The sequence below is a fragment of the Leptodactylus fuscus genome, chromosome 2, assembly GCF_031893055.1.
Source record: "Leptodactylus fuscus isolate aLepFus1 chromosome 2, aLepFus1.hap2, whole genome shotgun sequence".
Lineage (NCBI taxonomy): Eukaryota > Metazoa > Chordata > Amphibia > Anura > Leptodactylidae > Leptodactylus > Leptodactylus fuscus.
In genome coordinates, this window is record NC_134266.1 from 151,608,992 (window position 1) to 151,625,230 (window position 16,239).

The 16,239-nt window shown below is 40.8% G+C and overlaps 1 protein-coding gene across 2 annotated transcripts in view; it reads left to right on the plus strand.

The window, feature by feature from the left end:
* The window catches only part of CALN1 (calneuron 1), a 262,637-nt gene that overhangs the window by 127,108 nt on the left and 119,290 nt on the right, over nucleotides 1-16,239 (plus strand). For both annotated transcript variants that reach the window (XM_075264939.1, XM_075264940.1), the window contains exon 4: nucleotides 15,375-15,487. In XM_075264939.1, coding sequence (XP_075121040.1) covers nucleotides 15,375-15,487 — 113 coding nt within the window. The remainder of the gene's footprint in view (nucleotides 1-15,374; nucleotides 15,488-16,239) is intronic.

Consider the following 16,239-nt stretch of genomic DNA (forward strand, 5'->3'; position numbering starts at 1 on the left):
TGAAAACTTGCTGTTATTACTGTATCACAGTTCCCTCACCTTGTATTCTTGCAAAAACCCAATAAACTTTCTGGATTAAAAAAAAAAAAAAAAAATATATATATATATATATATATATATATATATATATATATATATATATTTTCCCCCAGGGGTGCCCTGAGTCTGAAAAAGTTGGAAAACACTACTGTAGACTACAGAACACTTAAAGGGAGTCTGTTATCAGGACAGACCCTATTGAAACTATAAGCACAGTCAGATAGTTGGTTCGCCATTGTCTCCATTGGTGAGCTTTTCTCTTGATAACCTGGTGCCACAAGGAAGTCACTTTTGCTTTCATTGCACCAATAAGTTACATCCTTCCTATGATTGATAGGGCTGGCAGTGTACATGCCAATCATAACAGGAATGTGGACGGAACGGAGGCACTAGATGGAAGTATAGCTTTTTGGGGCGATGGGAACAACTGTGACATCCTCGTTGTATCAAACAGCTGATACGCATATAGGGGAAAAAGCTCATTTATTTTCAATGAAGGCATCAATTGGGAAGCAGGCTAATTCATGTCAACAATGGGTACCCCCCAAACAAAAGAAAATATTAAAACATAGCTTTTATTAACTCATAAATAAAAGTAGGACATGTCCCTATAGTGCATTAAAAAGTGAGAAAAGGACCTCCAATAAACAATATCCTGGTCCCAATTCTAAGGTCTACTAGTGCATGTATTCTTAACGCAACCAACTCCTCACAAACCCTGTTCCCACGTTTCCTATTCCGGTCACTGCCGGGGTATGTGATTAAGGGGTGTATAGGTTTGCTATTCCTGCTGTCTGATATAGAGGAAAACTCCCTGATGAATGTAGGGCTGTAGTACCCACTCAATTAACATGAAGGAAGGTCTTTAAGCTGCACTGATATACGTAGACTGCAGCCTCGTGTTTCTGTGGCCAGCATTCCAGGCTCAGGCTGACACAGTACAGCTACCTAATACTAGATCCTTCCCTTCTAATGCAGTGGTATGTAAATAACTAGCCTTAGTCTGGCACACACAGTGCCTACAGATTATATGCCCTCAACGCGTTTCGCTACATCTCATAGCTCATCAGGAGAGACAGTAGTTTTAGGGAGATACAGAAAAAGATGTGCGGTAAAAACCGCATTTCCTGGGACTTTGGTGGTAGGTCCCAGTACTTGCAGCAGATCCAACCTTAGAATTGGGACCAGGATATTGTTTATTGGAGGTCCTTTTCTCACTTTTTAATGCACTATAGGGACATGTCCTGCTTTTATTTATGAGTTAATAAAAGCTATGTTTTAATATTTTCTTTGGTTTGGAGGGTACCCATTTTTGTCCAATATAACTTCATGGTACTACCACACCCTACGTACAATAATTCATGTCAACCCCAACTTTCAGACGATCCCTGCAATGTAATAGGGACGATTCTAGTGACAAACTCCCTTTAATGGTAGCATTTCCTGGTATTCTAACCACAATCACTCATTAAAAACAGCGTGAAAATAACCATAATTGCAGCTTTAGTCAACTATTGATAAGAAGATTAAAGTACATGTATGACCTGAACACAGCTAAGATAAGTATGAACTTGGTGCTAATGGGATTTTCTTTACACCTGCTCTACATTTTTGGATCTGCTTTTGATATCCTACTATATGTTTTCAGAAGGCTACTCTAAAGAGAGATGGTTGCGGTCTGTAATTTATCTCACAAATGCCACAGTTTGACAAGCACTTGCATTTGAAGCCTAGAACTGAATGCTAACTAGTGATATATTACTGAAAATGCCAGTGCATAATGAATTCCCTAACCATATTATCTCTTTGTATGCTAAGTGTACAAAAGAATGACTCATAAAAATGTTCTATACAGAAGCAAAAAAAACTATGCATATCCTTTGATTTTTGTACTGCATAATGGATACCAAGCTGTCAATAGTTACATAGTTATTGAATGTGAAAGAGACAGAGGTCCTTTAATCGAAGATTAATCTATTATAAAATGAAATGTTTTGACCAAGTAAAAGGCAAGGCACACTGACATATATATATATATATATAGGGCTTGGCCGCTGTGCTACATCACCACATTGTGTTATAATTGATTTTTCTTTCTATACTAATTCTTCAGAATGTGTTGAATAAAATGCTCTTGAAGCAGGCCTGTTTTGGAGTGCTGCCCTGATGTTCATTATTGTATAGTTCAAGGAAGAGTAATAACCCCTTTTGGGATTTTGCACCAACAACATCCATTGCTAAGAAAGACATGCCTGCTACCCAGGCCTGTTTTAATACATTGGTGGGCCCTGTTCAAAGATTTAATAAGTGAGCTCTCCCATGCCCACCACCTAGAAATACTTGACATCCATAAATTATAATGCTCCCTCAATGCCCCCCACATACTATAATGGCCCTTATTGGTTCTCACACAGTATTATGGCTCCTTATACAATATGTCCCTTATAATGTCCCCCCTCCAGGATGCCCCCCACAGATTCATGTCCCCCTCCAGGCTGTCCCCACAAATTCATGTAACCCCTGGTTGGCCCCCTGGTGTCACTCGCCTAAGTTGCCCCTACTGTGTTATGCCCCCCTCAGGATGCCCCCACAGTGTCATGTCCCCCAGACTGACATGTCCCACTTAGGTTTCCCCCACAGTATCATGTCCTCACCTCAGGTATACCCCACAGTATCATGTTCCCCCATAATGATATACTCTCCTAAGGTTGTCCCCCCAGTATCATGTCCTCCCACCCCCCTGATTGTCCCCATAGTGTCATGCCCCCCCTTAGTATCATGTCCTCACTCCAGGTTTCCCCACAGTATCATGTCCCCCACCCTGACATGCCCCCATCAGGTTGCCCCCACAGTGTCATGTCCTGACCCCAGCTTACCCCCACAATTTCATGCTCCACAGGTTGCCTCCACAGTTTTGTTTCCCCCCACTGTATATATAAAATAAGAAAACAAACCTTACTACTCACCTTTCCCCGTTCACTCCTGGTCCTGGAGTCTTCTAGGAGCAACAGGTGAGATGTAAGTGACGTAGCTACATTGTGCCTCCTGCTCCTAGGACACCAAGAGCAAAGCTAGGTGCTGGGTGGTGAAGGAGGGTACAGACGGCTGATCAGCGTCTTGTGGATGACTCACTGCCACTCAGACCCACTGTCCAAAGGGGGCCCCTGCTAACATAGGGCCCGGTGTAAGTGCACTGTTCGCCCTATGGTTAAAGTGGCCCTGCTACGACCGGTATAGGAGTATTAACTACTTACCATTTGACTGAAGCTTTTGCTCACTGGAATTGTACACACTTTTTTTTTTAACATATAGTGTAAATATGGATATCACTTTTTTGACATGCAAAATTGAGTCTTTAAAAATTATTATTTTTTTAAATGTAGATTGTAAGCCCACACAGAGCTCACAATGTACATTTTTCCCTATCAGTATGTCTTTGGAATATGGGATGGAAATCCATGCAAACACAGGGAGAACATACAAACTCCTTGCACATGGTTTTTTGTCCTTGGCGGGATTTGAACACCAGGACTCCAGCGCTGCAAGGCTGCAGTGCTAACCACTGAGCCACCGTGTGGCCCCAGAATTGAGTCTTTAAAAAAATTAAGACACTACTTAAAGTGTTTCCAAAAAGGGTGCTGTAGAAGAAAAGAAAAACAACTCAATGAAATATAATGCTCTGATTCAGGAAATAAGTATAATCAATCACTGAAAGACAAGATAGAAAAGGCATCAATATGGGAATGATGTCCATTCAACAGTGAGGAAGAAGCACTTGCCATGTCAGAGAAGTATCAGGACTGGACTGTGTGTAAGTTGAACAAAAGAAGTTTTTTTTTCTTTGAGATACTTTGAAATGCAAGGGAATAGATCTTTTAATGCTCATCCACAGAATTCAACCACATCCACATCCAAAAAGACCAAAAACAGCTAAGCAAAATAATGTTTTGGGGTGCTTTACAACTCCTGGATCAGAAATACTACATCCCATTGAAAGTGAATTCTGAAGACGAAACTGCTACAAATACTGTTATGAGGCATGTTTAGGGGGACTTGATCACTGGGGGACCCAGCAATCAAACACTTGTCCCCTGTCCTATGGATAGGAGATAAGAATCCATAACAAGACAACCCCATTAAGGAGTGAAAGTGATGTGCAGAAAAGTGGTAAAATTAATGCTTAAGAGGGCTAGGGAGACACATCATGTACTAAAATTTGTGAAATAAATTAGGTAATTTTGTCTCTTTGTAAATTTATTTTTAAAAAAACATATTACAAAGTATTACTACACTAACATAACCATTTCGTCTAAGGCTACAGCATTGTATCGGTACTTGGTGATTCAATTATGACAATAGTCTGGAAACTATTAAGATTGATCATTGGCATCACTAGGTCTGGGTACTGTCTTTGGGATTATTCCGTATTAGTTTTGGAGGTAAGCAGGGGTGTAACTACCGTAGAGGCAGCGGAGGCGGCTGCCACAGGGCAGACCCTACCCAGGGGTGAACCTAAACCTTTCACCGCCCGAGGCGAACGACAGAAAGCCGCCCCCCCCCCCCGGAGGAGGAGGTGGAGCAGAGGGGGCGTGGCAGTGTGAAGGGGGCGGGGGCGAAGCAAAGGGGCAAGGCACGGAGAGGACCTGCTCTCTGCCAGAGCGTGAGGGGAGTCCGCTGGAGCAGCGCTGCTTCAGCGGCCTCCTCAATCCACCGCTCGGTGCTAAGCCAGTCCAGGACAGCTTGTCCTGGACTGGCTTAGGTAAGCAAAAATGCCGCCCTCCCTGGGGCCCTGACATAGCGCCGCCTGAAGCAGTCGCTTCAGGTCGCCTCATGGGAGGTGTGGCGCTGCCCTTCCACTGCGTTTTTTATTAATAGGTCATTACGGGCCCTATTTACTTTCCGATCCTGGCTGGGTCGGGATCGGCAAGTGACACCGCGGGTCCCACAAATACTATCATTATACTTGGGGGTCTTTGCAGACCCCCGAGTATAATGATCGGCCGACCGAGAGAGGTAAGGGAACGTAAAAAAATACTGTTACTTACCTCTCCACGATCCTGCCAGGCCTCGTTCATACTTGTCTGACGTCTCTGACGTCACATGCACCTAGCCTGCTTCCCGGGTCATGTGACGTCCGACGTCATTAAAGAAGGACGAGAGCGGCAGCTGACAGCATAGAAGCTGGGGGACAGGTAAGCAACTATTTTTTTTTAATGTTTTTATTCCCCCGGGGTCTCCGATTATTATACTCTGGGGTCTGAAAAGACCCCAGAGTATAATAATTGTTTATGGGTGTCCATAGTGGGACATAATACTGTGAGCAGGGGACACTATGGGGGATAATACTGTGTGAAGGGGCCACTACGGGACATAATACTGTGTGTAGGGGCCACTATGGGGACATAATACTGTGTTCAGGGGACACTATTGGAGATAATACTGTGTGCAGGGGACACTATGGGGACATATTACTGTGTACAGGGGCCACTATGGGACATAATACTGTGTGCAGGGGCCACTAATGGACGTAATACTGTGTGCATGGGCCACTAATGGACATAATACTGTGTGCAGGAGCCACTATGGGGGATAATACTGTGTGCAGGGGCCACTATTGGACGTAATACTGTGTGCAGGGGCCACTAATGGACATAATACTGTGTGCAGGGCTTACTAAAGGGACATAATAAAGTGCAGAGGAGGGGGTCGGTCGAGGTCGTTGGTGTCGGTTGGCAGGGGGGGCCATGTCAAAAGTTCGCCATGGGGCCCCGCCATTCCTAGTTACGCCACTGGAGGTAAGGTAATATTAATAATGATTAGGACTATTGATAAAGTTAAAACTGTATGACACAGCCAAATCTAAAAGAAATAAATAAATAAATAAATAAATAAATAGGTAAATTACAAAGGCCAATGCAAACTGAATGCTGTACAAACTATCTTTACTGCGATTGTTTCTCCCCTTTTGGACTATCAGCAGCGCTGCCCTGTATACACAAGACTATGTCCGGATAATAATCTACATCTTTTATCCTGAATAGTAGATGTAATCAGCCAACCAACAGGAGTTCACTCATTAGTCAGATGATTGACAGCGCTATTACACAGGGCTATTATCAGCAGCAGCATTCCTAGGAGCACTTGATGCCAATAATAGCCCTAAATATCTCTGAATGACATAAACAGGCTTCTACCCTTAATATTTTTCCCAAGTATATTTTTTATACTGATGCTATAAATGAGCAACAAGATTCTATCAAGCTCATTGTCATACATCTGCTATATAGTATGCTATTCCATTTAGACTGTGATCTTTTATGGACATGAAATCTACTTTTTGTCTCATTGTTTTTAATTTGTTTTCATTACTTGTCATATTCTTGTGTATTATCTCCTCAAATGGAAAGCTGTAGAATATGTTGGTGATTTTCAAGTAAAGATTATGTTAACAATCTTTATAATAAGGTGCTTAGAAAAATGATGTTAGCAAACTATTAGTTTGCCTTTATCTTCCTTTGTTTCTAAGGAAATAGGTAAAATTATAAGAGATGAAGCAGATATGGCCATGTGCTGAGCTCACCTACTCCGGAGATGCAGCCGAGCTGAGCGCACGGCCAGCACTGCTACATCGGAGATGAAGCAGAGCTGGCCGTGCACTGAGCTCGACTACTCCGGAGATGCTGCCGAGTTGAGTGTGCAGCACGGTTCAACGCACACCCAGCACTGCTACATCTGAGATGCAGCAAAGCTGAGTCTGCAGCAGGGTTCAACGCACACTCAGCACTGCTTCATCTGAGATGCAGCAGTGCTGAGTGTGCGTTGAACCCTGCTGCACACTCAGCTCTGCTGCATCTCAGATGTAGCAGTGCTGAGTATGCGCTGAACCCTGCAGCACATTCAGCTCTGCTGCATCTCTGTGTGTGCTGAGCTCTGCTGCTTCTCCGTATAGCAAAGCTGTGTCAGCACTGCTACATCTGTGATCGGACCAGAATGGAAACTGCTGTGGACCGATACTAGACTCTGTCCCCTCCGGAAGAACCGGCATTGATTGGCCAAATGCTGTACTCTATATGGTATTCGGACAATCAACACTGGTCAATGCATTCCTATGGGAAAAAGTCAGCTCCCGCATATCGCAAGCTGACAGGGATCCCAACCAGATAGAGCCCAAAGAGATGGGTGAGTGACATTCCCACCTAAATAAAGGTTATCCCTAGATAACCCTGCCTGTAGATCTATCCCTGTCTCACAGTCACATAGTTCACAGTCGCAAATTAATCGAATGTTAAATCCACCATTGGTATAAATTGGAGGTCACCTGATTTAGCCAGCCAATTACTTTTTCCGATTTTTTTTCGATGCCTCCGTTGTCGTAGTTCCTGTCCCACTTCCCCTGCACAGTTATTAGTGCAAAAAAAAGTGCCAGGGAAGGTGGGAGGGGATACAAATTTTTACTGCGTTTGCCTCGTGGTATTCTATTCCAATCGAATACCACGAACGACCTGATATTCGATTGAATATGTATTCGATCGAACAGTGTTCGTTCATCTCTAATGCCCTAGAACCGAATAGTAATAGCAGCCAGCCTTTGGTTCATGGATGTTCACATTAGATTTATCATCTTGTCTTTTATGTATAAAGAATACACTTATACTTTGGGACACACTGTTTATCGTTCCAATGCTCAAATTCACTCAAACTGATGACGTCATGGACGCTATACATTTACATACATATTATCGGAGATAATATTATCAGAATATTGAAATTGTGATTTTTAAGATAATATCACAGCTGGCATGGAAAACTTTTTACTTTCAAGAGCTTTTCCCTTATCTATTATAAACCTATATAGGTAAAAATAAATTTTTACATTGTCCATATGTAAAATTATTTTTTTCAGCTGTTTTTGAAAGTTGTGTGACAACTATGATAGCTTGTATTACAGCGTCCACAAACAGAGCCTGAACGAGGAGTTGGAGGAATAGGTGGGATTCTAAATAATAACACTGAGGCAAATTTATGAAAATTGTTCTAGGCTGGGCCTCATATTGGGAAAATTCAAAGTTTTGGAAGCGGCAGAAACGTTGTGGCAAACAACGCTGTGTTTTACATTACCTGCAAAGTGAATAGGATTCCATCCAAACACTGCAGAAAAAAATCAACTGTGGAAATTGTGCAATTTCAAAAACACTCTTTTTTTTAAAATAACAGCCACTTTCTGTGAAAAACACTGCAGATAAAAATGCAATGTGTTTCCAACATGATCTTTTCGACAGCGTTTTTTGTTTTAAAATGTACTTGACCATTTAAGGGGGGGGGTTAGATGTTTTATTTAATGCTGAATTGGTGCTTCAAGAATTTGAAGATGATTTTTGTCTAATTCCGCAGCAACAGGGTGTTTTTGGAGTTATCAGGAGGAATCAGCCTGAAGAACAAGTAGGACAAAAAAATAAAAAAATCAACATCCATAATGGTCCATTCACAAGGAGTAACGCGAGGCATTTTTTGTGCTTATTTTGTGCTTATTTTTACGGCCGTAAAAAGACATTTCCATTTCCCCTTCGCGTTACTCCGTGTGAATGGACCCTAAAGGAAAGTATGTCCAGGAGAGAGCAATATAGGCTCAGTCACCCATCAGTTGTGCAACAGTTGCTGGTGGTGCTGTCATTGCTATACCACTTAGTGTACTGCCTTGTGTTTTGGTGGCATATGCTTATCCTCGATGGAGTATACCTAGCCACTATTATTTCTATAGGAAAGTTGTCATTGCTTTACATCGCCATGTGTAGGAGAGCTTGGGCCTTCCTTGGATACGTTAATATGAGAAAAGATACACGACACTATCGAGACGTAGAGCAGCAATTATGAACAAAGACAGTATATGACAGCAAGGTCAAGTGCTAGTTCCACCCCAATAGTTCAGGCCCAGTTCTGACACCATACAGACCCATCTAAGTCCTGTTCATCCTCCACTCTGAACCATTTTCCTCCACAATTTTTAACAGGGAAAGCCGTTGCTTCCACTCCTTATTGAGAAATCGCACAGTGAAGGAGCCGCTTCACTGTATTCTTCAGCAAGTATTACAATGGATGTCTCCTCACCAACTACAACTGGGCAGCATTGCCAGCAACAATGGCACCAATACAGCATCAATAAAATTACAGTAGGACAAATAACACATTGTCCCTGTATGGCACTTGTCCTTAATCTGGTGCTGCACTGTTTTATTAATCTGTATAGCAGTGTAAAAGAGGTGCTCCTGATGGCCAGATAAATCCTCGCATTTCAGCTGTTCTTATGTCACAAAAAACACCATTCTCGATTTGCAGTGATAAAATGATCTGCTTTTGTACCACATTATCTGTGATGTTCCAACTCTTTAGAACTCCACCCTAAACATGCTGGAGCCTCTATGTGAGCAAATGACGGTGCATAACGATTATTGCATACAGCAGACCACAGAGACAATGTGTTACTTCGAGATACATCATTGGAGGCTCAAGTGTGATGGCTTCTGCAGTCCTTGGAAGAAGCCACCAAATTTGTCAGCAGGGACGACTGCATTATAAGCAATTAGATCCTTCTATTAGATATTTTACAGGAAACACTCATGCAAGGAGAGACACAAGAAGAGGAACAGTTTCCATCTCTTAGTCAGCATCATCACCCTGTGTTGATGGAGCAGGTTAAGGATCTGGCTCATGGTCGTTATGGTAGAGGAACTGGGATTCCTAGACTGGAAGAGGAGGAAGCTTCTCCCTTGGATGCAGAGGTGGCCCTGACATGTCACAGGCACAGCCAGGGAAGGAGGCTGACCCTTATCTGTTTCAAGAAGATGATCATGATAGCAGCCACACTGGCCGAGAACACCAACCATAGCCTGCTCCTGGGTCCATAAACACACTGACAAGCATAGCAGACTGTATCCAGAAACAAGTGTATCCTTAGCATGAAGCAGAAGGATGAGTACAATGCAGGCAGTACTCTTAGACCCCTAGTATAAAGACAAATGGGGAATTCTTCCCAAAGGGGAAAAAAAATATTATCAGGATAGGTGGTATACCAAGCTTGTCGCAGCATTTAGGGAGAGTACTGCAACTGCCAGTTGCATACCTCTGCCTACTCCTACTGCATGTCACTCAACCAGTGCATCAAGTTTCAAGAGGAATAAGAGCACTGACAGCAGCCAGACCCAGTACAGTAACTGTAAGTTGAACCAAAAATGTTTCAGCTTGTAGAGCCACAACAGGCAACTGATACCCACCAGCTGCATCAGCAGGTACAGTCGTATCTAGAGTGCACTTATAGTCCTGAAGATAACTCTGACACCTTGGAATTCATGGCCGAAGGAGCTGGCCCAGTTTGCCATGGGAGTTTTATTTTGTCCAGCCTCAAGTATTATGTGATTAAACTCTTTCCTCTACAATCTATTCACATGACCACTCCAGGGATATGGGTAATTACAGATTTTTTATTTATTTATTAAAGTAAGTTAGAAGTTAGGTGGGGGGAGCGAGTTTAGTTTGGGGGTTAATTATCAGTTTATCGTGGACAACCCCTTCAATCAAAAGGGTTGTCACTCAACTAAAGAAGGTTTTCCCATATCTATAGGACAGGGCATAATTTGCTGATTAGTGGGGGTCCAACTGCTCAGACCACCAATGATCAGTGGGGCAATTTTGAATGCACTTTGACCAGTGTTATGGTCAGCAGGGTTATTAAAAAAATTAAATAAACAAAAACCCTTTGGAGCCCAACTGGGCTCTGAACTGCAGGAACACCCTGGTGTGAACACAGTTTGGCAGTTAGTGTCACTGGCAGATCACTACACCAACCGGGTGTGCTCTGTTAAGTCAAAGAGGTGGCCTGTGCAGTTCAGAGCAGCCACTACAACAAACAAGACTGTCTTGTCAGAACCTCTGAGCTATACAGAGACCAGTATATAGTGTGTGCTACCAGTTTCAAACAAACAGACTAGGCAGCTTGCTGCGCAATCAACTAATGGTGCGATTCTAACTCTGAGGAATAATCTAGTTATGGCCAACTAGATAACCACACAGGAACCCATGCACGCACGCACGCACGCACGCGCGCACACACACACACACACACACACACACACACACACTTTGTAAATAAGATTTGAGGCTAGAGTGTCGGGCGTCCAAACCTGCCTCCTTAAATGGAGGAAAGGTGGGACTGAACAGCCAGCCCAGGTGCCCATAGGCTAACACCCCTATCAGTCAGCAGACCGATCACGCCCAAAGGCTGCAAGGGGATTAACCCCTGCTATGCTGACTGAGCAGTAACAGCGGAACTGGTTGTGATCCTGATTTATTGGCCGCACCTGCCACACAGTCCTAACAACCAGCATGTGTACATCTCCATTCATTGTAGTGGTAACATTGGAGATAGCCAAGCACTGCACTTTTGTTATCTTCAGTGCTCTAATTGAAATGAATGGAGCAGTGTGTAGTTCCATACCACTGCTCCATTCACAACGGGAGACAAATGTGGTGGTCTGAGCAGTAGCAGATAAAATGGTTTCCCACCAAAGCAAGTTAAGTACAGTCTTGCTTGACACTTATGACTAGTTTTCCACACTATGGATTCACCTTCTGCTCACATAGTGAAGTATAACTAAGCTCACTTGCTATATAGGACTCTAAAGCTATGGCTGTGTTACATATAATGATTTATAACATGATCAGTTTATGTTTTGCTTTTGTTATTGCTATGCAGTCTCATAGAGTTTATTTACTCACCAAAATGTTCTAATGGGAGCACTAAAGAGCTATAAACTGTTCCCTTTAAAATGGTTGATTTATACTTTACTTGTTTTTCTTGGTAAATGTGCATTATTTTTCATTACAATCGGTATCTGAACTTTATGAGATATCATCAACAGTCCTCTTTATACACTTGAATTCTAAACTAGGACTTTAAAAGCATTCCCTTTTCCTGTAAAATGCTTGCTGTGCATGGTGGTGGAATTGACTCATCACTCAATATGAGCCCCTGGAGTTAAAGATGTCCTTTCTAAACCAGTTGACATATCATTATAGAGCTTCTGTTAGCAGTCTAGGGTCAAAATACATCAATACACTTGCATGGACACACTGTGCTGTTTTCCAAGTGGTAATGTATACATTAGTGTCAATGGGGAACTGTCAAACCAATTATATGTCTTGAAAATGGCTTTCGTAGCGTTCAAGTAAAGGGAGAGAAATAGATTTTTTAAAAGATAGACTTTTTCCTAAAATTTTTTGATAGTCTCTTTGAAGGATAGGAAACATATTAAAACATATAAAACATAGATTTTTCTGTCATATGATTAATGTGTTAATGAAATAAATATCACATAAAGCATGTTTTGTATATTATGTGTTCCAAATTATACATTTGATCTGATTTAACATAAGTTTTCTCTCTGTGTCCTAACTACATCAGCTTCAAACCTTCCTTAAAATCACATATGTTTGATCAGACGTATCACGTGACCTAATCACTGTGTAGTATGTGGAGATGTAGAACAATAACTCTTTTTATCCTTCCTCCTCTGTTCCTCAGACCATGTTCTCTCCATCTAGAAGTTACACTGCACTCCTTGCATTTAGTATCTGTTTATTCACAGATACTGGCCGGTGATGAATTCATTCAGCTTCAGTTACACAACCTTTTTAATTTAAAGATGGCTGGACCATTGTAACAAACAAGCCCTCTGACCTCTTGTGTCCCCCTACCTCCTCATAGATTGTAAGCTCTTGCGAGCAGGGCCCTTACTCCTACTTTTGATATGTTTATTTCTTTGTCACATTGCAGTGTCTCATATTGTCTGTTCATGTGTCCTCTGATTTTTAAAGTGCTACGGAATATGTTAGCACTATATATATAATGATTATCATTATTATTATTGTTATTAATAAGAACCACATTGTTCATATATCAGGGCAAAGTGTAGATGAGGGACGGGGTTTCAGCTTTGCAGATAATCATATTGTGCTATGTCACAGTGTGTACAGTAAAAGTATATTAAAATTTATATTCACAGTTTATCGTTGAACAGAGGAAAATTACTGTTATCTTATCTTTGAGTCACGCATTCAAGTCCCCGATGTTCCACTGGAGCAAATTCACTTTACATTATAAACTTCAAATTTTCCGGATAACTTTACATCAAATTCCCAGTTAAGGATTTATAGTAAAAAAATAAATTACATTTTCTAAATTTTACATTTCTAAAACAAGAACTTCGGTTAGAAAAACATGTACAAAATGATGAAATGCAAAATCTAAAGTTCTTTCAGACTTTTTTAGCATCTGTATTATGGACACAATATCCTGACCTCCAGCGTTTCTATTGAACCAAATCCCGATAATCATAAATCTCTTTGGTGATCTAAGTTCAGTCCAGTAGAAGCATGGTGGTTTAGGTATTGTCAATTAAATATCGATACTAAAATTCGCCTATACTAGGCTTTCTGGAGGTGAGTTATGCTCACTTTCGAGTAATATTTATAATATATAATTATATATTAAATTTATAATATTTATATCATAAATACATATGTATTGGGCTCAGTTCACACGCAATTACGCGTGTGCATATTCAGTTGCAGCTGCCGCGACGGGATATCGGTGCAGTGCATGGCATCCCATCATGGCTTTCCACTCCGGATTAGGCCCAAATGAATGCGCCTAGTCCGGAGGGGGCTGTCGCGAGGTGGACACGCCTGAAGAATCCGCCTGAAGAAAGGGCAGAAAGACCACCATTGTGAGGAGGTGGATTATGGTGTGGATTCTGCACCAAAATCCACCCCCTCTTGTCCCGTGTGAATGGGGCTTTATGGTCCCTTTAGTAAGCAGTTAATGAACTCAATGAAAGCCAAATAAACACATTGCAAACTTTATGATAAAGTTCATGAAGTGTAATGAAGTTTGGTCCCAAAAATATCTTAGATAATTTGTTATATATACTGTATTTGATGTCTTTGCCTTGAGAGTTTATTAGTCTTTAAGATATGTACCACTTCTCAGGAGAATTACATAGAGCCTTATTTCTGTCTTTTTTATTCTGTGTACCTTTAATATCACTATTGTTATGGAGCTGCAATAAAGATCCTCATTAATGTTTTCCAGCAGGCTTAGGCATGCCCTTTCTTAATTACATTCTTGAATAATTATCAGCTGTCTTTGACCTAGTGATTTTTTTTTTTTTACTTTGCCTCCAGGAGTAGTTTTGAGCAATTATTTAAAAGTTGAAAATTCTATAAGTGGTGCTTTGCTAATTAAGATATTATTAAAGGATCTGTGTTTCCCTGTCCAAGGCTGTTAGAAACAGATGCCCTAATTACTTGAAGCTGTACTATTTTCCTGTTACAACTGTTGTTGGCACTTATGAAATTTATTATTACTTATCACCATTCTGAAAGTGAAAAATGAGCCTATAAATAGATTCATAAATCATTTTTATGTGATGCTCATCTTGACACAGATGTAAATGTCCGTATTATACCATTTTAAACAAGTCGAGAGACCTGAGTGATACAAGTAATTGCTTTGTCAAATATATGTAATTTATCATTTGGATGCTCAAATATTGTAGGCTCAGTGATGTGAATCCATATAAGTGCGGTCAGCTAAGGTAGGTTCAGTGCACACAGAGTTTTTTGGTGCTGATTTTGACTCTGAATCCGCCTCCAAAAAAAATCTCCCAATTGGGAGGCTTTTTTTGGAGGCTGATTTTGAGGTGGATTCAGCGTCAAAATCAGCATCCAAAAAATCTGTGTTCACTGACCTGTAGATTTTCTGAACTTCAGTGCATGGTATTCATGTGTTACTTTAGCCACTAACATCAGTGAAAGCTAATTTGATCATTTTATCTTTGTTAATTCTCAGAAAAATACAAATTTAGGCCAAACTATACCAAAAAAGATTGAAATATTTGTGGACAGTGTCCACAGTGCCCCAACCTCTGTTATTACGTTCACTGTAGATTCAAACATACATAGAGACATACTATAATTGGGCTGGGGGCATTTGTCTGGGGGTGCTGAGTATAATGTAATGAAAGGTGCAGGGTCACCAACAAGTCACTTTTTCTTGTCCAAACTATTTTGAATCAAAGCTCAGAAACTGGATCAAACTGGCCTTTTGGGTGTAGGAAAGACTAGTTGTGTCTCAGAATTGAGGCCCCTCATCTGTTTAGACCTGGGTCTAGTGTACAACACAAGCAACAGCATATCACAGTTAATTTTCTGCCAATCATAAAACACATGGCAATGTTATAAATTTTATAGAAGGAGTATTTTATTTGTTTTTTTTCTTTTAGGTGATGGTCAAGTGGACTTTGATGAATTTATGACAATTCTTGGTCCTAAACTGGTGTCCACAGAGGGTCGGGATGGATTTCTGGGGAATACAATAGATAGCATATTTTGGCAGGTAAGAACCAGCCTAATATATTACAATTGTTTCTTTAATGAATGATTACTTCAAGCTAGCAATTCAGTTTTAGGTTGAGGCCTCACATTGCAAATGCGCAACTTTTTTGTGACAGATTTTTTTTTTTAACCAAAACCAAGAATGGCTACAAAAGGAACTGGAAATATAAAGAAAGTTTTTATACTCATACCTTCTGTCAATCTACTTCTGGCTTTAGCTAAGAAAAAAATGCAGCAAAATCTGCAATGACAAAAAGCTGTGTTTTCTCAATGTGGGACATTTTAATTTTTTTCATACTATTTTTAGTGAGGCCTTATTCACACATCCACATTTCACGTACTTATGGCATCCATATTTTTCATGGGTGGCATACTTATATATTCTTTTTAATGTATGTGTTTATTCATGGACTGTGGGTGCACAAAAAAAATGGAAGCAGATTTGAATTTTTTTCATTGATGCTAATGTATAATTTGTGATTGTCATTAATGAAATCTGTGGTATCTGTGTGTTATCTGTCTTACAGGAGACCAGAGACACAGAAGTTGATCTTCTTTTCACAAATGAAAAGTGGATCAACTATAGACAGTACACCGTCTGCAAATTATCAGGCTACAATGCTGTCCGTAAAGATCAACAACATCACTTGTCTGCAAAATGTGTACGTGTGAATACAGTGTAATACAATTATGAAGACTTGGAATTATTTTCTTACTGTTTAATCTAATAATAATATTTCTGATTTATTAGAG